The 21,748-nt window shown below is 42.8% G+C and overlaps 1 protein-coding gene across 2 annotated transcripts in view; it reads left to right on the top strand.

Annotated features, from left to right (window-relative positions):
• The first annotated feature begins 7,415 nt into the window (after positions 1-7,415).
• Positions 7,416-21,748, top strand: part of mpp1 (MAGUK p55 scaffold protein 1) — a 63,093-nt gene continuing 48,760 nt past the window's right edge. Inside the window, exon 1 of one of the 2 annotated variants that reach the window (XM_078547146.1) lies at positions 7,416-7,734. In XM_078547146.1, coding sequence (XP_078403272.1) covers positions 7,606-7,734 — 129 coding nt within the window. In that variant the 5' untranslated portion in view covers positions 7,416-7,605. The remainder of the gene's footprint in view (positions 7,735-21,748) is intronic. The other variant, XM_078547145.1, reaches the window with a different exon arrangement.

Raw genomic sequence — 21,748 nt, 5'->3', positions numbered from 1 at the left:
CTATATTGTAACCAAATTTGCTGATGATATAAAGATAGGTAGAAAAGCAACTTGTGAGGAGAATATAGTCTGCAAAGGGATATAGATAGGTTCAATGCATGGCAAAAAATTGGCAGATGGGGTCTAATGTGGGAAAATGTGAGGTTGTCCACCTTGGCAGGGAGAATAGAAAAGCAGATACTATTTAATTGGAGAGAATCTGTAGAATGCTGTCACACAGAGGGATCTGGATGTCCTTCTTCATGAATCACAAAAAGTTAGCATGCAGGTACAGCAAGTAATTAGGAAGGCAAATGGAATGTTGGCCCTTATTGCAAGGGGGATGCAATATAAAAGTAGGGAAGTCTTGCTACAACTGTACAGGGCATTGATCAGACTGCACCCAGAGTACTGTGTTCAGTTTTGGTCACCTTAAAGAGGGGTATGCCTACATTGGAAGCAGTTCAGAAAAAGTTCACTAGGTCGATTCTCGGGATGAAGAGGTTGTCATATGAGGAAAGGTTGAGCAGGATGGAACTTATACTCATTGGAGTTTAGAAGAATGAGAGGTGATCTTATTGAAACATAAAAGATTCTGATTGGATATGTCAGAGTAGATGCTGAGAGATTAATTCCCCTCATAGGGGAATTTGGAACTAGGAGGAACAGTTTAAAAATAATGGGGAGAATTTTCTCCCCGTCGTGCAGGTTGGGCGGGAGTGGGAGCGGGCGGGCGCGCAGCCATTTTATAAGGGTGGGTTAATTAAGGCCCGCCCAGCATGACGCGCACCCGGAAGCACTGAGCGCTCCCTGTGTGGGTGGGGGGAGGAGGGAGAGTCAAGGTCTGTGCTCTTTTGTGCATGCGCACGAAAGAGCGCAGAAATCTCCCTGAGGCACGGAGCCTCCTCAGGGAGATTTATTTCATTGTGAAAACCTGAAAAAAAGATTTGAAAAAATTGATCGGACATATCCGCTGATGTGACAGTGGCACATGAGCTGGGACATGTCTCTGAATTTTATTTAAAAATTTTATTAAAGTTATAAAGCCTTCATGAAACCTCATCCTGGCTGTGGATGAGGTTCCATGAAAAATGGGCTCCTCGCCTGCCTGCCAATCTTAAAGTTGGATGAGCAGCCCTGAGAAGCAGTTTAATTAGTTAATTAATGGCCTTAATAGGCCTTTGACAGTTCGGCGGGCGCGCAGCCGACTCCGCTGCTCGCCCACCGAACTGAGAAGTGGAATGATGCGCGATGACGTCGGGATGCACATCCAACACCACCGCGCGTCATTTTACGTGTTGGCGAGCAGGGCCTGTCCCTGCACGCCGACCAGAAGATTCAGGCCAATGTGTCTCCCATTTAATACAGAGATGAGGAGGAATTTCTTCTCTCAGAGAGTCATTAGTCTTTGGAATTCTTTTCTACAGAGAGCAATGGAGACTGGGTCATTGAACATATTCAAGGCTGAGTTAGACAGATTTTTGGTATATAAAGAAGTCAAAGATTATATGGGCAAGCAGGAAAGTCAAGTTAAGTCCACAATCGGATCAGCCGTGATTTTATTGAATGGTGGAGCAGGCTTGATGGGACAAATAGCCAACTACTGCTCCTATTTCTTATAATTTCATAATTTTACTATATTTGCTACATTTTTAATGGTACTTCATTGGCTGTAATGCACTTTGGAACGTCCTAAGGTCGCCATATAAATGCAAATCTTCCTCTTTTATCTTGTTACATTGGGGAGGCCATTTTCAATAAAATAACTTAAGTTTTGCAAAACCTGGTCAATTTTTTTTCTGCTTGTTGCTTTGAACTTTCTCTGATGGCGTCTGTGGGTACTGTAATAAGTTACTTTTTTGAACTGGGGAAATGGATTTCTCAATAGGAATGCCTCTCCTCCTGTCCGAGAAGGAGGAAATGGACACAGTTAAATTGGAGCAACTTAGAGTGAGGCCCGATGGAATATATTTCTTTCCAACTTGTTCATATCCATTCCACATGATTTACTGAGATCTGAAGTACAGCCTTGGAAGAGCAGCCAGAATCATTGTAGCTTTTGGCATTCCCCATTAAGCTTTGCCCAAAGGGTCGCTACTTCCACAAGTTGAATGGGATGATAAAGATGAAAAAATATGCAAATCTTCTCTATTCTCTCTTCAGGAATAAATGCACAGATGGAAGAGGATTTGGAATAAGAAAGCTATCAGCTTGTAGCTGCAGAATTTATCTAATTGAATGGTGAAAGACTCCAGAATGACCTACCTCTTTTCCTATATTCCTATAAACAAACACTAGTGACAGGGAGAAGGGGGTGGAGTGGGCTGGCGGGGAGGCCGGTAGCCATCGTGAGTGGACCTGGAGGTCCTGCCAAATTTAACACTTGGACTTCATTTAGACTTCTTTTTCTTCATTTTCCAAATGGTGTAGCGAGACTGAGAGGCCGGCTGGCTGCCACTAGGGAACGTGCAGTTGGGGAGTGAAGAGGAGGGAAAAAGAGAATATGGAGGACAGTGGGTAGATTAAGTTATGAAATGTGTTTACATTTCATAACTTAATCTCCCAGCTCAGGAGAGAGAGAGAGAGCGAGAGAGAGAGAGAGAGAGAAAAGCAGTGACAGGAATGGAATCAGGCATGTTATTATTTTAATTATTACTATTACAATCCAGATTCAGAATGTTGGTTCATTCAGATTCAGCGAGAGATCCACATGTCTTTTTAGACCTAGACAAGTTATAGCAATTGCAGTGCTTCATGTACAGTTTAAAATTCACACAAGATCAGAGATCTTAAAAAGCGGCTCTACCATTCAATCACTAACTAAACCTTCTACAATTATGATTATCTACTAACTAACTGCTGGCTGTTACATAAACTTAACTCTTGGTCTTGATTAAAGCTAGATATGACTGTACCCGATGAAACCAGTTAAATCAGTTTTGGTACAAAGAAAATTCAAGTGAATGCATATGATGCTTGCAAAATTCTCCTCTTTGTAGATTTTGAGAATTTCAGGGGTGGAAGAGGCTTTTTATATGAGTTGTGAAAATTGGAAATACTGGGGTAGTTCTGATCGTGGAAGGTCTCCAATTTTGGGGGATCTAATCATGAGGAGGGAAGTCCAATCACAGGGCAGGGGTTATCTAATCGCTGAGCCAGCGTTCGGATTACAGGGCGTTGGAGATCCAATCTTGGGAAGTGAAGCAATTCAACATATGGGGCCAGGAGGAAACATCTGTTCCTCTAGGCTCACAAGCACTGCTGGAAAGGCACTTCCCTGCTGGATCCGACCATTTCCGCCTCCCTCCGAACCCTGAGAAACTCGGCCAGCTGCACTTAATTTAAAACTGTTAAAATTTGAAGCACATGACCTCATTTAAAATTTTAATTAGAAACTCGCCTCTGGAGTGCAAGTTAGCCACCTGCTCCCACTCTATCGCTGCTAAATCTGGAAGTAGGTGGGTTGGGGGCAAGTTGGTGTCAAATTTCCGATTTTGAAATAACAAAATCCCAAGGGGTAAAATTCTCATCTAAGAATTCAAATATTCTTATTAGTTTGGTTTCAAAAAGGGGTTTAAAGTTTGCTAAATGCAATTGTTCTTTATCTGGCAATTATTTTGCTTCAGTATAAATCTACATTTAATAAAGTTTTTTGTGTTTTTTGCCTCAAATTTATAGTGCAGCTGTGTAGTATTTTTCTGCCTGGTTCAAGAGTAGGCATATGAACTACTATTAGTGTATACCCTAGGGATTCAAGGGCATATTGTTAACGTAAGACATGTTATTCCAGGCCCTTCATGCATAAAGTTAAATTTAATTAATCTGAGGTACAACCTGCCTCTGAATGCTGGGGCAAGCACAGATAAAGACTGAATTTGAAACAATCTGTTTTAGAGATGTTTTCATTTATGAAAAGTGTAGAAAGAAGTGATAAGTGGAGACACCCTCAGCTACTCAAACACAATAGGGCTAGTGTCAGTCAATCAGATTGACCAATAAACCCACACAATGCATGTTGTGATTTTACCCAAATAAAGAACCTTTCTCCCAGAGATAAGGCTAAATTCCAAGCATAGCTTTTTTTCAAATTAAGCAATTTGTTTTCATTTTAAACTGGTCATAGTCAACTGCTATCATTGGAGTTTCAAACAATGTTGTAATCAGCCCATGCAAGTCAACAGAAGAGCTCTGCTCCGGTAACTCCTTGTTCCCCAAATGCATTTGACTGTGGTAAGAAAACTTCATGTGACTCATCAAAGCCTGACTTGGGCTGTCTTTACAAAGTTTCATTTCTGCAAATGCAGTCACCCCCTCACTGTCTTTAGTTGACAAACTGTCACTGTTTTCTCTCAATCACTGTCCTCTTTGAACATACAGGGAGGAATTCTTATCCATCTTCCCAAAATTAAAATAGCTGTGCAAAGATCTATTGCCTAGTTCCCACTGAATTCCTGAACGCCCCTAACTAAGCTAGTGTTTTCGATGTCCAGGAAGTCCCCCTGGCTCAGACGGAAGTCCAGTTAGTGCATATAGATCTGGGTTCTACAATGTTATTAGGACCCTGATGACTTTTGACCGGCTTACTGAGCACGGAATGTACAAAAGTAAAATCAGATGGGGAAGAAGAAGAGACCCTCAAAGGTAAGTTAAAAACTCATTAAAGGGGCCAGGAGGAGCAGGACTGCCCCCAAAGGGTAGTCTAAGCTTCTGCTACACTTGGGCTTCCCTCTTATCCCCAGACTTTCCCCTTGACATTCAATGGCAATGCCATCACTAAATCCCCATCAACATCCTGGGGGTTACCATTGACCAGAAACTGAACTAGACCAGTCATATGAGTACTGTGACTATAAAAGTAGGTCAGCGGCTGGGAATTCTGTGGCGAGTACTCACCTCCTGACTCCCCAAAGCCTGTTCACCATCTACAAGGCACAAGTCAGAAGTGTGATGGGATACTCCCCACTTGCCTGGATAAGTGCAGCTCCAACACTCAAGAACCTTGACACCATCCAGGAGAAAGCAGCCCATCTTCAACATTCAGTCCCTCCACCACCGATGCACAGTGGCAGTAGTGTGTATAAGATGCACTGCAGCAACCTACCAAGGCTCCTTTGACAGCACCTTCCAAACCCGTGACCTCTACTACTGAGAAGGACAAGGACAAGGATAGATGGGAACACCACCACTTGCAAGTTCGCCTCCAAGCCACTCACAATCCTGACTTGGAAATATATCGTTGTGCCTTCACTGTTGCTGGGTCAAAATCCTGGAACTCCCTTCCTAACAGCACTGTGGGTGTACCTACACCACATGGACTGCAGTGGTTCAAGAAGGCAGCTCTCCACCACCTTCTCAAGGGCAACTAGGGATGGGCAATAAATGCTGGCCCAGCCAGCGATGCCCACTTCCTGTTAATGAATAAATAATGTCCCTGATTCCCCCCAACCTTTGCGTCTTGTCTTGGTGCTGGCAGGTTGCCTCCAGTCCCTGGGAGTTAAAATAACTTGGGACTCAAACAGATGATGTTGAACTCACTTCTTGCCAACCACAAACCCACTCCCAGTTAAAATCCTTCCCATTATCACCGCATTTTCCATGGATATTAGGGAAATCCTAACTCCCTTGCAGAAAGCCAGCGGAATGCATGGGTCATCTCTCTGGGAACTGCAATAGGAAACCTCGTCTATTACAACATTTGGTCTTCATTTACATTGTGCTGCATAGCTGCTTGCCTGTGAAACCCAGAGAAAGATGGGGACATCCCAGATACAGGGTGTGGGGGCAGGGGAGAGTGTTTTGAGGCTGGAAGAGGACTGAGCCTGTGATGGTAGTGACTTAAACTTTCTTTGTGGAGCTTGGAGGGTCCTCTGCTTCTTGCCTAGCAGGCTGACTGAGCAGGCTGACTGTGTACAAATAGGCCAATAGGCCATTAAAATTGCATTGGGATCGTTTCTAAGTGATAGAACACCAATTTTCACAATGATATGAAGCTGCTGCCTGAATCCAGTGGGTGCCTCAATGCCTAACTTACCCAAGGCAAGAAACAAATAGATTGTACAGCTTTCATTTTCATTCACATTCCTTTCTTTATTTTGGAGGGCAAGGTAAAACTCCCCTGCTAACACCCTGCCTCAATCCTGCCTCAATCCCGCTATCACCCTGCCTCAATCTCGCTAACGCCCTGCCTCAATCCCGCTAACATCCTGCCTCAATCCTGCCTCAATCCCGCTATCACCCTGCCTCAATCTCGCTAACACCCTGCCTCAATCCCGCTAACATCCTGCCTCAATCCTGCCTCAATCCCGCTATCACCCTGCCTCAATCCTGCTAACATCCTGCCTCAATCCCGCTAACACCCTGCCTCAATCCCGCTAACATCCTGCCTCAATCCCGCTAACATCCTGCCTCAATCCTGCTAACATCCTGCCTCAATCCCGCTAACACCCTGCCTCAATCCCGCTAACATCCTGCCTCAATCCTGCTAACACCCTGCCTCAATCCCGCTAACATCCTGCCTCAATCCTGCTAACACCCTGCCTCAATCCTGCTAACATCCTGCCTCAATCCCGCTAACATCCTGCCTCAATCCTGCTAACATCCTGTCTCAGTACTCACTCTCTGACACATCACTGGCCTTTTCTGAAACTCTCAGGGTGAAATTCAATGCCTGAAGGATGGCAAAATGAGTGATAGCAGATTGCTTGCCCATTATATACCCCGCCACCTGCTTTTCCTTTCAATTCATTTCATTGTCCTGTCTTGGAGCTTTATTGCAGTCCTCTCTCAGGGCACTGACACTCAGGAAACTGCTGACATCTTGTATTGGGACATTTCTACCATTCTCTCTTAGTTCTATTTGGTCTCTCTGGGCATTGTCACAGCTCTTACTGGAGACACTATCAACTGTTCAGCTTTGTAAAAACAACCACTGTCCTCATTTGGGGTAATGATCACTGTTTATAGGATTGTTGCTGTGCTTATTTGAAATACTGTCACAATCCATTCGTTAAGTTGCATTTCTATACATTTAGCAAGACACTTGTGCCAGTGTTTGCACTCCTTACAAGAATCTGCTATTGCTGTCATCTATTCAGGCTGCATCTTTGTTTATAACGACAGTGATACTTTAAAGATGTCATTGGTACTTTGCTTAATTTGACTGTTTCCATCATCTGGCACTGGCAGAGGTAGGAGCCTTGCAGTGGTGTATAACAATGCCACTCAAATAAATCCTTAATCTGCTCTTGTTGTTTTGACAGAGCATTCCCCTGTTCAGAAGATTGGTGCAGTCCAGGGAATGCTGTCAGTATGTGCACGCACACACACACATAGTTACACAGTGCTGATGGAGAGGAAACAGCAATAACCACTCACAGCTGCGTATGACTGGATCAGGCGTGACTGAAGATTTATTGTGCCTATCACATTCCTTGCAATCTGTCATCTGAGCTGCACTTTAGACTCTTGTGTATTCAGGAAGGGATTTATCTCCCAGTTCCACACACCCGGTTCTCTTTCTTCCTTCCAGTCTGTCAGTGTAATAGGGTCCATTGCTGCTCCAGCCTTACAAGGGGCTCTTTCGAAAGACACTGCAAAAGAACTACAAGTGCTGTCAGCTTAATCACCATGACTCTAAAATCCAATAAGAGCGAGCCCCTTGGCCCCTTCGCTGCCTTCGAGAGTATCAATAGTTGCCGGACCCCACTGTCTGATTTGTATTTGGAGCAGCTACTGCAGAGCAAAGGCAAGCCTGAGGTGAGTACTGTCCCTGCATTCACTCCCCTCCCTAACAGCTGCCGGTACTACCACTGTGTTAGTGTTTATTGTTCACACTGGTGAAAAAAAGGGACCCTGCATTCAACCCTTTTCCTACCCTCATCTCCAGCCCTTGCTGTCGTGTTAGTGATGGTGAGTGCAGAGCTTGTGCATTCAGCTGAGTATAGCTGCTGTTTATTGTTCGTTTTTCCCAATGGCTGGGTGATTCTCTGTTCAGCTGCTCCATTCATCAGGGTTAATAATAGACTGCATCATTAAATTACTGTGAAAGTGTGACCTGTGAGCTGGTTGATGTTTGTATTCTGGGTGAGATCTGCAGGTGATATACCAGCCAATACGGCCTGGGCTGACAAACGGTGAATCACTTACCCGCAGGCACAGGTATATACGCTGACTTTGTTTCTGTTTGCAGGATACTGTAACGTTCATTCACATCAAAGGAATCCCTCAAGAATGGTCTCAATGCCAGACTAAGAAATTAGTCAGGTCTCCCACTTCTAATCATGAGATGTATGGATGAGAACAGTATTGACTAAGCAGTCATGTCTCCCATACAGAAACGTTAATGTATTTAACTCTATGTAAAATTGGTAATAATTCAAAGGTGAGACGTTTATTGATGCCTTTGATTGAAATGGAAGAAAGGTGTCAGCCTTGGCTCAATGGTAAAACGCTAACCTTTGTTCCAAAAGGTTGTTGGTTTGAACCCCACTCTGTGGACAAAAATGGAAAGGCTTGCAGTTGTATAGCGCTTTTCACGACCATCAGACATCTCAAAGCGCTCTACAGCCAATGAAGTACTTTTGAAATGTAGTCACTGTTGTAATGTAGGAACAGCACATAATCTAGGCTTGAAACTTCAGTACAGTATTGAATCTCCTGACCACCCTCGCCAGTGATTGTAAAAGATTCCATTGCACTATTCAAGGAAGAACAAGAGAATTCTCCCAGTGTCCTGGCCAAAATTTGTTTCTCAACCCACATCATGAAAAAAAACAGATTATTTGGTGATTTATCTTTTTGCTGTTTGTGGGTTCTCAAAGTGCACAAATTAGCAGCCATATTTCCCCACATCACAACAGTGTCTACATTTCCAAAGCACTTCATTGGGATGTCCTGAGGTTATGAAAGATGCTCTATAAATGAAAGGTCTTTCTTTAAGGACTTCACCTCTAAAACAGATGCTATTGTGGTGACACAAGTCACAGCATATTAGTGGATATGTGCAAATGTAAACCTAGGTGACTGTGGAATAGTCAAGATAATTAAAAATTGGAGAGTAAGAATACTTTTGGGTTTGATTAACAGAGATGATTATTCATAGAGTTGTTTTTACTGAGGCACTTGCAGCAATGCTGTGTATAGACTTCACATCCTTTGGTTGTGGTCTGTACCAGGGTTTTTATAAGATCAGGACATATAGCTGGGAAATATTCTAATCTTTAAAAAGTGCAGGATAAATAGCAACTATAATGATCAATACAGTAAGCAGTGTAAACACAAGGAAATATCAGGAGTGAAAAGCATGATTTTCATGAAAACGAAGGATTGCATAGAGTGCTATCCAGAGTCTTCATTAGCCCAATGGTTTAATGTGATCCTAAATCAATGCTGACAAGGAAGGGCACAGATTTGATCAATGCTGTTAACTGATCATAGTTACAATTGGCCTTTGCATCACTAGATTAAGTTTGGGGGAGGGAGGGGTTGGAAGTCAGTAAGAATTCTAGCTTGCTTTACATCACTAAATAATGGCTGAAAAATGTGCTTGTGTGGCTATCAGGTGAGGAAAAGGGTAATTGGAATATGATGACCACCATGGAAAATAGGACACTGATGACCCCTAGACTCAACATGAAAAAAATAGGGTAAACAGAAGGTGAGAAACATCAAAATAGGTCACATTTTTAAACTAAAATGAACATTGTCACTCCTAATTAGTGTTACTGGCCAAATTTGTCCAGGGTGTCTGTTATGTGCTGCTGCAGATTAGTGCATTACCATGCAATGTAAGAGCGCAGCTAAACTGTACAATGAGCTGGATTTTTCTTCCATTAAATGAAAGGGAAATCAGCAGCAGTGTGTAATCCTCCCCATCAGAGGCTCCTCTCTGTCTGGATGATGTTTAAAGTTGAAAATATATCCAAAAATGTTCATTTTGGAAGTACCAGGAATGAATTGAAGTTACTGTTTCTTTGGGTCAGTTCTACATTGGAGACACAGATCAGTCTAATCTAGCTGTTGCTAAAGAATCAGGTTGAGAAATTGGGATCGTTTGCATCTGTTTTTGTGCACTACAAGTGTCTTTGGAGTTCCAAAATGGTGACTGAGACACATGTGAACGCTTTTGTGCTGAACTGGACTGGACGCCATATTGGTGAGGTTGTTAGTGCACGCGGTGAAGTTCAACTCTTCAGCTAACCCTCTCTTAGCCTTGCCCAGCTGAATCCATGTTGAGTGCCTTCAGTGCTACTTAAAGGGATCATCAACAACTTGCAGATTAGTTGTTGGTTGATTTCTCCTGGCTGACGCCTTGATTCTACAAGTGTTTGATGCTTTGTACAGTTGTTTAAAGTTGCTGAAGTCTACAGGGAGTGGTATGCCAGGTGCTGAAGGGCATTTTGCTGATTACAAGACTGCTGGCTGCCAGCTGCTTCCAGACATGGGTGCACTAAGTAGCATTCCCTTTGGAATACAGCATGATTTGGAGATTCTGCCATCTTTGTTGGTTTCAGCCCAGCCAATGGCCATGGCTACAGCAATGGATGCCCCAATAATGGCCAGCATCAAATCCTTCATGGGAGTTAGGTGATGTTGGAGTTCCTGTCCCCCTCTGGTTAGCTCTTGGGCCTCCAGTTGAGTGTGAAAGAGAGGGGAGAGATTGCCGTGCAATTTGCTCGAGTGATGTGGCTGTCATGGATGAATAGCTAGCAGTGTGCACAATTAGTGAGTTGTGTGTGAGGCTTGCAGCAGTGTCAAGTGAGGGTAAGGTGGAACATTTGTATGTCTGGCATGAGTCCTGATTGATAGAAATTATTTGTGTATGAGTGAGGGAGGCATGGTGAATAAAGCAATATGTGATGATGGGTAGGATTTGGCGTTTGAAGATGCATTCACTGATTTTGACCACTCCTGTAGTCCTTACACTTCCCTTCAGGGCTTGACCATTAACCATGTGCCTGCAGTTCTCAGAGCCTAAAGACACCATGGGGACTAAATTTGTTAGCACCTGAAAACGGCCTCCATTTCAATGCCAATAATTTAATCCCCAAAATGCTTTAGGCTCTGAGAGCTTGAAGTTTGAGCTCTAGAACTGCTGTGTAGTCAGTACTAGGAAGCCAAAGCTCCTATAAATGCTGAAAAAAATAACTGTAGTTGCTAATTCTAATGTGTGTAGATTTGGTGTAGGAGCCACCCTGCAATTGCAACACAGAGATCACTTTCACACTTGCTATGTTTCTAGTTTGGGCTGATACTAAAATTGGCTTCCTTATGCTGAAAATTTTGCTAACAGTATATGGGAGTCAATTTTATGGACATTACCAGCCAGCACATGTACATTAGTCTTCTGTGTACAAAACCAGCAGAACATCATGCATAAAGACATTTTAAATTCTAGTAGCTGGATTCCCTTCCTCAGTTTACCTTTGTTAAAAAACATTGGGGACTAAGTCAGTTTCAGAGTATATCCATCATGTGGTCCACAGTTTGTGGAAATTCAATATTGTATTTGGTACATAAATTTCTTGAATATTTCTGTTTCAGCACTGATGTAAACCAGCCAGGTAGATCTCACACATGTGCCAATTCCAAAAAAAATGGAGTTGCTTTGATAATGATGGTCATTCGTGCCTCTTAGTTGTGGTATTTTCATATGTGTTGTGCATTTGTGTTTCTAGGTGGCTGCACGTAGCTCAGGTGTTAATGAGTTGAGATCAATCCTGATGAAATTTTAATAACCACAGTCCATGATCCACATTCTGATTTATTGTGTTTTGCTTTGAGCTTTTAGTGTTCTTTCCAGATCAGTCTGTTCAATGCCACAGAAAGCTTGGAATCAGGTAATCAAATTACTTGTGCTAAGTCATAGAATCATAGAATAGTACAGCATAGAAGGAGGCCATTCGACCCATTGAGTCTGCACTGGTTCGTTCACAGATTAAACCAATCAGCCCTGCTCGTCACCTCTTTCCTCATGTACATGCAATCCTTTCTTCTTCAAATGTTTATCCAATTCTCTTTTGGAGGCCTGTTATTGAATCTGTAGCCTACCAGGCAACCATTCTAAATTGTAACCACTGATTGTATAAAAAGCTTTTCCTCGTGTTATCTCTGGTTCATTTGTCTATCAATTTAAATCTTGCCCCTTGGCTATTGACCCTTCAACTACTGGAAATTGTTTCTCTTATTTACTTTATCTAAACCTTTCAATGATTTTAAACACTTCTATCAAGTCTCATTTTAGCCTTCTCTGCCCCAAAGAGAACAACTCCAGTTTCTTCAGTCCATCACATAGCCGTAATAGCTCATCACTGTACCCTCACCAAAGTCCTCACATCTGTACCAAGATGAGAAGTCCCAGTTTACAATATATTGAGACTTTTCAATGCACTGATTGTGACTGACTTCCTCCATCATCTTGATTTCAACAGACAAGAATGGGCACAGAGTGACAATGGATCACACTGAATAAAGTTTGGATAGTTGGAAAGATCTGAATTCATCACAACCCAGAAAGCCAGGTCCTTTCTCATATTTTTCTATTTTCCTCACTTGTGCTACTGGCATGGGTAATGATAGGTCACATTCAATAGGTCACACAGGCAGCCCGAGGGGACCCTGATAGTGAGTCAATTTAATCATAGAGCTATATATAACTATGATCTGTCGTTACACCTCCGATGTGTCCATGTAATAGACAAGCAAAAAGACTGGCAGTTGAATTTGCTTTCATTTTATCTCTATGAAGGTTCCAACCCTGGCTCACTCAATATCTCAGCAAATTTATCCTGTGAGTAACTGAACCATACAATTCTGATTTCATTTATACTGGTTGTGGTAATGGTGAAGGTAATTTACTGCAGTATCTCATATTCTGCTAGAGAGAAGGTACCTGTTCCAGTGACAGATGCTGGATGTGAGTGTGTTTGGACTGCAGCTAGGGATGGATCAGACTTGTTTGTGTTGTGTCCCTAACTTGTCTGTCCTGTGTTCTTTTTCCCAGTTTGCCATGGCAAGCCACCTTGTGTAATTTTGCAATCAAATTTTGATATTAGAAATAAGCCCATCTCCATATATATAGTGAACATGAGAGTTTCTCACACAAATCCCCCTGGGCACATCATTATCCAGGCCCATAATCCCTGAAACATCCTCTTACTCCTACTGTTTGCTTTTTATCTTTCAGCAACCCACTATCCAAACTGCCACTTTACCTCTAATACCATCTTCACACAAGCATTCTGAATAATGACCCCTAGGGAGGGCTATTCAGAGATGATTAATCATTCCTACAAAGAAATCAACACGGGGAGATGAAGCAAGGACAGAATATTGGCAAGAAATGTAGTTTAAATCGTACAAATTAGAAACTCATCCTGAGCTGACATGTATGCACCCGTTGTCATTTTTATTGCGGCAGATGGGCTGTTGTGCAAGTGTTTCACACTTTTGTAGTTGAAACCAGCACCCGCAATGCTATCAGGAGCCAGATCTGAATGTAGCTGCTGCCTGCTGGGTTTCCCAGAGCTCAGAAAACCTGCTGCGAAATGGAGAAGGGAGCTGTCAGCTCCAGAAGGTAAGTGCTTTTTAAGCACCCCTCCCAGTCCCTCGAGTAAATCTTCAGCTTGTTGATCACGGCCTCTTTCCTTCCTCAGCCGTGATTGGCAACTTCCCCCTGGCAGCTATCACCGACCTACAGCTGGCCCCGTGATCTCTGACTCTCCCTCACTGACGCCTAACCCACCATCCCGATTGTCAGGGATTGTACCCCGAGGATCCTCAGCTGTGGCCTCCTTTTTTTATTCATTTACGGGATGTGAGCATCACTGGCTAGGCCAGCATTTATTGCCCGTTCCTAATTGCCCTTGAGAAGGTGGTGCTGAGATGCTTGCTTGAACCGCTGCAGTCCGTGTGGTGTAGGTACACCCACAGTGCTGTTAGGGAGGGAGGTCCAAGATTTTGACCAAGCAACATTGAAGGAACAGGTGATATATTTCCAAGTCAGGATGGTGAGTGACTTGGAGGGGACCTTCCAGGTGGTGGTATTCCCATCTATCTGCTGCCCTTGTCCTTCTAGATGGTAGTGGTCATGGGTTTGGAAGGTGCTGCCTAAGGAGCCTTGGTAAGTTTCTGCAATGCATGCTGCTGCTGGTTTTCCTGCTAACCGCTGGTCAGTCGTTCGTTTGGCCGGCTGCTGGGTGGGAAACAGAAGAAACGGTGTCCCCATCCTTGTCAGGCTTCCAACTCTCTCCCCCGCAACCTTACTTCTCCCTGTAAGCATTGTGGCCAATATTTCCTGCCTTGATGGGTGTGCTGACACTGTTTAAATATCTGTCTTTTTATGGCCCCGTTGCAGTTATACAGCTGCTGATTATGTGGGATTTACAAGTGCAATGTAATGACATTGTTGGGAATTTAATATTTTATTGAACTATATCCTTACTGTATCAGATAAATAACTCAAAACATGTTCATGAATATGTGTGCTGTACGTGATGTATGAGGTAGTGATGGACCTTCATACAAAGATTGTTATTTTGGTTAATGAGCAGCAAAACTGGCAATGCAATTTCATTTTCAAATTTGTGATCTGATCCTAAGATTTTGTTATGTTATATGGTTACGCAGTACACAAGCCAAACACAGTGGGAGTATTGCAATCAGACACAGTGGGCTGGAATTTCCCATGGGTATCGGGACCCCAACATTGGAACCAAATGGGTTTCATCCAGGCTTGCCAGTAGTGAAACTGGGTCGGCAATTTTCTGGGAGGTGGCCTCCTAATTGGCCACTTATGTGCTCACCACCCAATGAAAGATAGTGGGCAGATTCTCAATGCTGCAGTCTCAATCAGAGGGACTGCAGCTCTGGAGCCTCAGCAACCCCACCAGGAGAGCTGGGTGCTGCTCAGGCAGGTCAGAAATGCAGGGGCGCCTCAATGCAGAGGCACCCTCACTGGCTTGCACAGCAATGATGAAATTGGCATTATCCTTATGGAGGAACCATAAACCAAAATAACACAAATTTACTGAATGACACCAAAATGAAGAAATTACCAACATGATTTCACTTTTTGTAACATTTACTTCAACATGAATCTGAATCAACATAAATTAAACATGAATTAACAGGCAAATGATACTTCAAATAAAAAGGTAAATTTCATTTTAAATATTCAATATGACAAAGATACATCTGACACAGCCAGAAGCATTTGCATCATCACACAAATGTAGCTGTATGTTTCCACAATATGCTGTTTTTTATTCACGTGAGGTAGATCAAGAGTTCTATTCGACAACAGCTCTCCACCTTCGAGTTCCATGGGTACTATTTTTCATCAACAAGGCACACATCTATGAGTCCTCTATCCCTCGGATCATGGCAATCCTGATGGTGTAGCTTTCCAGAAATCCTTTTCACCCGATCTACCAGTAACACCGCGGTTCATAGTTTGACCATGCCTGGGAAAACACCTGGCTCTTTAGTGTCTCCAAGCTATTCACACAGTTTTCACACTTTTAGACCTTTTTAGCCAGCTCACACAGTACCACCAAGAGTTCCTGTCTCCTTTTCCTGGCCTCTTCCTGAGACTGATTTGCTTCTTTCTGTCGCAAGAATTCTCTATGTTCCTCTTTCTGTCTCTGTTTTCTCTGTGTCTGCACTTGTATGCTGATCACCTACATCCTTAACCTCTCTTCTACCTCTCCTTTGATTCTGCAGCTGTCCTTTATGTCTGGCCACATGGATCTTAATTTCCACCTGTTTGCACTGCTTTAAGGTCAAGGTTCCCATGGACCAATGTTTTTTATTATCCAGGAAATTAAGATACAATTAATTCCTTTACAATTGACACAAACTTTTAAAAGTCCTTTTCAAACAATCTTTAAAACAATTACAAATTCCACAGAACTTCACGCAGAACAATTGCAGATTCCACAAAATGAAATTATAAATTTTCCTTGCTGTGCTGCTTCTGGATCAAAGGCTGTTACAAAATAAACAAGATCCAAGCCAGCAGGTCCATTGGGGTGGAGGGGAAACCTTCTGCTTGATAGGGATCAGATGTGACTAGTGGCTTTGCTGCCTGTGGCCTTGTCATTTAGGCATGGAGCCTTTGGCCATGTCCATTTGAGCTGGAGGCGTTCCACTCCTCCGGTTGTAAAATGCTGGTGAAGCCACAAAATTTCTCTTAATTAGTGCCTTAACCTTCTTAATCTGTGGAGTGCACAGCAAATCTGATTCCCAAACCGCCTGTGGGTAAGCTCCCCGGTGGCAGGAATGCACTGGGTGGCCCTCCCGCTGTGGCTTGCCTGTTATTTTCCCAGTTCTCCCATATCCAAGCCCACCATAATGGGCCAAGAAAATTCAGTCTAATATCCATGGACTTGGGCCTGCTGAATATGGGCTTGTGTGAACATTAGATGAAGCAGAATAATATGTGGATGTGATGCACAGTACAGAATAGCACACTGACCAACATACACTCTAGTTTTTTTGAAGTGCACAGTCAATTTGTTTAAGTGCATGGGAAATTTTAACTTTTTTGCATGGCTGCACCCAAACTTGGAGGAATCTTCCAGGCCCACCAGCAGCAGGAAGCTTGGTGGGCAGAGGAATTTAATTTGGTGTGAGGTCAAAATCAGTTTTCCAACGGCTGGATGAACTTCAGCAATTATGTTCTCAGGATTTTAAAGACACGTTAAAGGTAAGTCGAGCTTCCCGACGAACAATGTTGGGGATCCCTTTTGCATGCATTAGCGTGTCATGATTCCTCATAAAAAGGCCACCTCACCAAAATTAAGTTCCCCCTCCAAATTAAGTTCCCTGCCAGTGAGAAATTAGAATATTCATATTCATGACTGCACACAGTTGGCATGCACCTGGCAAGGATGACCTCTTTCATGATTAATGGTGAGTTGCTGCTGTTGTCCTCTATGGGGAGCATATGTGTGCATATGTGAGCCTATGCTTGAGACTGGGTGGTGGCAGTGCAAGTTGCATGGAGGATGACCAGGGAAGGGAGGAAAGGTTACTGGGGAAGGGTGGAGCAGTGGCTGGGCAAAGGTGGAAGAAATAGTGCAGGCTATCTGGCAGCCCTTTAAATATAGCACCCGAACCTTCAACTCCAGGGTTGGCAACTTCCTACCTGCCCCTGCTGCGAGAATCAGTTAGGTCCTCGCAGGTGTATATGTAGTGACCTGAACAGCACAAGATTGTGCATGGTTAGCCATCCCACCTCTGCAGCGGAAACCACTCCTACTTCCATGGCCGCACCCAAACTTACACTCCAGAACTGAAGGTTCCGGCCCAGGTGACTTCTAGGGGTTGACTTGTAGGCAACTTACATGAGGTGATTCGGGTTCCTTTTTTTTGCCAAAAATATACTTTAATCATAAAATTTGTAAAGGTACATTACAAAACATTTCAGCTCGAAAATTACAGAGAGTGCCATAAAACTCAACTTGTCTCCATATGGTGTCCTCCACTCTTTGGCGCCTCTATACAATTGTAATTCTTTTGAGATTTTGAATATACATTCAGTGTCAGACATACAGCCTGGGGGTAAAATATTTCAAATTGAAAAATTACCAAAAGTGCAATAGAATTCAACTTTCCTTCTTACAGTATGTACCTCTCTGAGGTGCTTCAATATAATTTCAATATTTGTGCATTCATATTCAATGTTAGGCATACAACCTTTTTTTTTTGCAAAAATATACTTTATTCATAAAATATCTTCAATCACATTCCAAACCATTTCAAAAACACCATTACAAGGGTACAGTCCGGTTCAACTTTTACAAATGTATCACCAGGTGCATCAGTACAAACAATATTACAATCATTTACAGCCTTTCATTTTGAGCTGTACAGCCCGAGGGGGTTTAAACAGTTCCCAGTCCCTCGGTGCACTGTGGCAGAAAGGTCTTAGACAGCGACCCTTCCCCATTGCGCCTTTGCGGCAACTGCCCCAAGCTTTACAACCTGAGGGGTTGATCTTGACTAACACATGAAGATATACCATTGTAATGAAGTGGTGAAGGGCTGTTGGCCTCTTTTGGAACCATAAATCAGCACAAGTTACTGCCTTCAGGAAAAGAAGTTGAGGGGAGTAATGGCATTGCATTACCGTTTAAAGAAAACAAACTCACACTTTGGTGTCTGAATTTTGGTTCTGTCCTGTGTAGGACTTAACTAAACTGCCCTTAAGGCTTTAATCTCCTCTTGATTCTATGAATATCATTGGTCAACTAGTTTCTGATTTGTCAGCAGATTGGTTAATTTAAGCTGTGACTGCAAGACCTGAGGACATGATTACAAAAGTGATTAAGACTCTAATGGCACCAGAGATTAGAAGAAAAAGCATTTAGAATGTGGTACAGATGCTCATCAAAAGTAATTAATGATTTCAATTCACTTGGTTTTTTACATATATAAAACGAAATGCTAGCATATACACCAACTATCCATGTATAATATGGGACTGGATGGCATGTTGACATTCATGGACATGAATCAATGAGGACCAGTCCCCCCTACACTTCTCAGTGCCATTTTGGAGCACCAATCCAGTTGGTTGTTGTAACTCTTTTCGAGTCAAAACAATTAACTAAATTAACAATAACAAGGGATAAATCAAGCACAGCCCCTAATTCAGGTCAGCTGTAAAACCAAGGACAAAGTTTAAAGGAAATTTACAAACGTTAAACCAAAATGTGATTAAAGGGGTCAACAAAACACCCCAGTCCCCGCGGCACCCACCGGGCACGGAAGGCCTCGATGGTGCCGGCAAACACTGTGTGCTCCCTCTCCAGGGACACCTGGCCGTGAACGTAGCCGCGGAAGAGGGACAAACAGTCGGGCGGGATTGTAGTTGCTGTAAGTGGAATCAATTGAACTTGGCTGGATAATTGTGAAAACACCTGTGAGATCAGAATTTCCACCTATATTATACAACAGCGTTCAATTGCTCCAGTTTACAGAAGCAGAAAAATAGAACAGACAGACACAGACTTAGTGTGAGGGCAGCAAGAGAGGCAGTAAAGAGGTAGAACTTGGTCATAGATGAAGGCTGACCTCCATGTTTATGGGTAACATTGCCAAAGGACAGTGTAAGTATGAGAAAGAGGAGATGGCCAAGGACAGAAGGCAGGGGGCTCTGGAGAAATGGTGTGAGAGTAACAAGCTATTGCTGGAGACACTGTGGTGACAACTGGATAGTTTCTGCAGGTAAATAACAGAAGAGATGAAAAAGTACTTTACAACCCTGATGACTGAGAGATGAAGTTTCCATCTCTAAACCATTTGGACAAGGGGATAGGGGGATATCAACCACCAAAGCTGTGTTTCTCCAACTCTACTCTCTTGTGCATCCTCCTATTCTTTTTCTCCACTATTGGAGGCTGTGCTTTCAGCCATCTAGGCCTTGAGCTTGGGATTTCCCTCCCTAAACCTCTGTCTCTTTCTCCTCCTTTAAAGCTATACCTTCAACCAAACCTTTGGTCACCCATCCTAATATCTCCTTTGGCTAAGTGTTAATTTTTTAACTGATTATGTTTTTGTGAGGTGTTGTATGGTGTTTCACTTGCTAAAGGTGCTGTATAAATGCAAGTTGTTGTTGTAGTTAATAAATTGAAAATAGTCTGTGGTGCAGCAAATTATGGATGGTCTGTTGACTGAAATGAGGTTGATGCTAGAAGTCATCTCTTGTCCCATAATTCATGTTGTTATGAAAGGGTCAATTGTCCTTTCTCTCTGGTGTGTATGTTAATAAGTCAGCCCATCTGTTAGTGGTCAATAAGCCTCTGTCTGAAAATATGTATCAGGCTGTGAATGGTCAATAATCTACAGGAATGCGTAGTCAATCTCCCAATTTTTCTGAAAAAGAATTGCATTTCTCCTCCATTGCTAATTGCTGCCTTGATGAAGCTCAGTTTCTATGCTGAACACTTAATTTTGCTCAGTAGTTCTCAACACCCTACAAATACAATCTCATCCAATATGTGATTGCTGATCTCATGTCTGGGAACACCTGCTAACTCCTCTCACTCATGGACAGAAAACAAGAAAAGGTTTATTACCTGTAACCTGAAACCACTCTCTGTTCCCAGCTTTATTTTCTCTCGTTTTTAATTACATTACTTGGGTCTGTGCTGCTTTATACTTTCCTTTCAAGCCAGAAATAATCCATCCTGCACATGTTTTAAATTTGTTCTAAGGTTGTGCAGGCAATCATACTTATTGCCTGTCCCTGGTGTCATCAGCAGGTGATGGGGCCACTCAGAAGACATTTTAAAGTCAATCGCTAAATGGGATAGAAGTGGCATGCTCCCTTCAGTGAAGGATGTTAGCAAACTAGACAATTATGACAATCCAGGGAATTTCATGGTCATTTTTTTGCTGCTAATCCAAAGGAATTTGTTTAATTCAGTTTTACAATTTACCATGGTGGGATTATCAATTGCAACCTCTAGGTTATTGATAGCTTCATATATCTAGGCTTTGCAATTACCAGCAATATGTCACTTGATGCTGAAACCAACACATGCATTGCAAAAGCTGCAGCTGTTATGTTCAAGCTGAGTAAGAGAGTGTTGAACAACAGCAACTTGAATGAGAACACCAAACTGTGAGTCGACCGCCTGCATTCTCATATGCACTCCACTACAGTGAGACCTGGATAATATGTGCTAAGCAGGAGAAAATGGCTGAACAGTTTCCACCTTCACTGCCTCAGACAGGTCCTAGGCATCTCTTGGCAGGAAAGTCGCTAACTTAGAGGTCTTGGATTGTGATAATTGCATCGGTATACACTCATTACCAAGCCAACGACATCCGTATTTACTCGGCCATGTTCATTGACTGGATGACGGTCGTATACCCAAAGACCTTCCATAGTAAACTGGCCACTGGGTTATGACTTGCTGGATGTCCATACCTTCGCTACAGGGACACCTGCAAGCAAGATGTGAAGTTGTCAGACATTGACACAGACAACTGGGAGACAGTCACCGATGGCCCTAACCCCTGGAGACTGATTGTTTGGAAGGGCAGTGGAAGAGGTGAGGAGAAACAGAAAGAGCACCTGGCTCACAAGAGGGCTCAGGGAAAACAGAGGCCAGCAAATCATGCACCACTGTCTTCAACTACATCAAGTGCAGCAGAGACTGCCATGCCAGAATAGAGCTCCTGAGCCACACCAGGTGATATTTAACACATTTGGCCACCAAGATGCAAACCATTGTTTCACAAGATGGAAGGCTGTCAAAGAATCTCTGGGTTGCAAGTCCAGTACCATCATTTCTAGGCTACTAAACACTCTTCTTCCTCTTTGCATCCCAAATGAATATTCTACCTAGTTTTCTATGCTAATGTATTCTTTCTCAATACTTCAAAACTAGATTTACTTGCCTCTCAGTCTTTCCCATAAACTTTTAAAACTCAAATTTAGTGTCAACTAGCCACTACAGAAGACGCTCTGATTCATTTTTTCTTCTGTTTTATTTCTTTCAGCCTTGATGGTGTCCTGCATTGTGGGATTTGCATATTCTCCTTGGTTTATCAATAATAAAAGTCTTTATATTAGTGTATTTCTTCATTGATATGTCAGTCAGCCAATGTGCAATCTACTAGCCCATGCATTTTTCAGTTGCTATGGTTATTAGTCCATGCGCTATTTTACTACTTTTACATGGATTTCAGTGAGTATCTTATAACTATATTCAGAAAGCCAGGTTTTCAGTTATTTATTGGTTAGGAAGATACTCTA

This window comes from Cetorhinus maximus, chromosome 8, assembly GCF_964194155.1.
Source record: "Cetorhinus maximus chromosome 8, sCetMax3.hap1.1, whole genome shotgun sequence".
Classification (NCBI taxonomy): domain Eukaryota; kingdom Metazoa; phylum Chordata; class Chondrichthyes; order Lamniformes; family Cetorhinidae; genus Cetorhinus; species Cetorhinus maximus.
The sequence above is the reverse complement of the archived record's forward strand: the minus strand, read 5'-3'. Positions and strand labels throughout refer to the sequence as shown.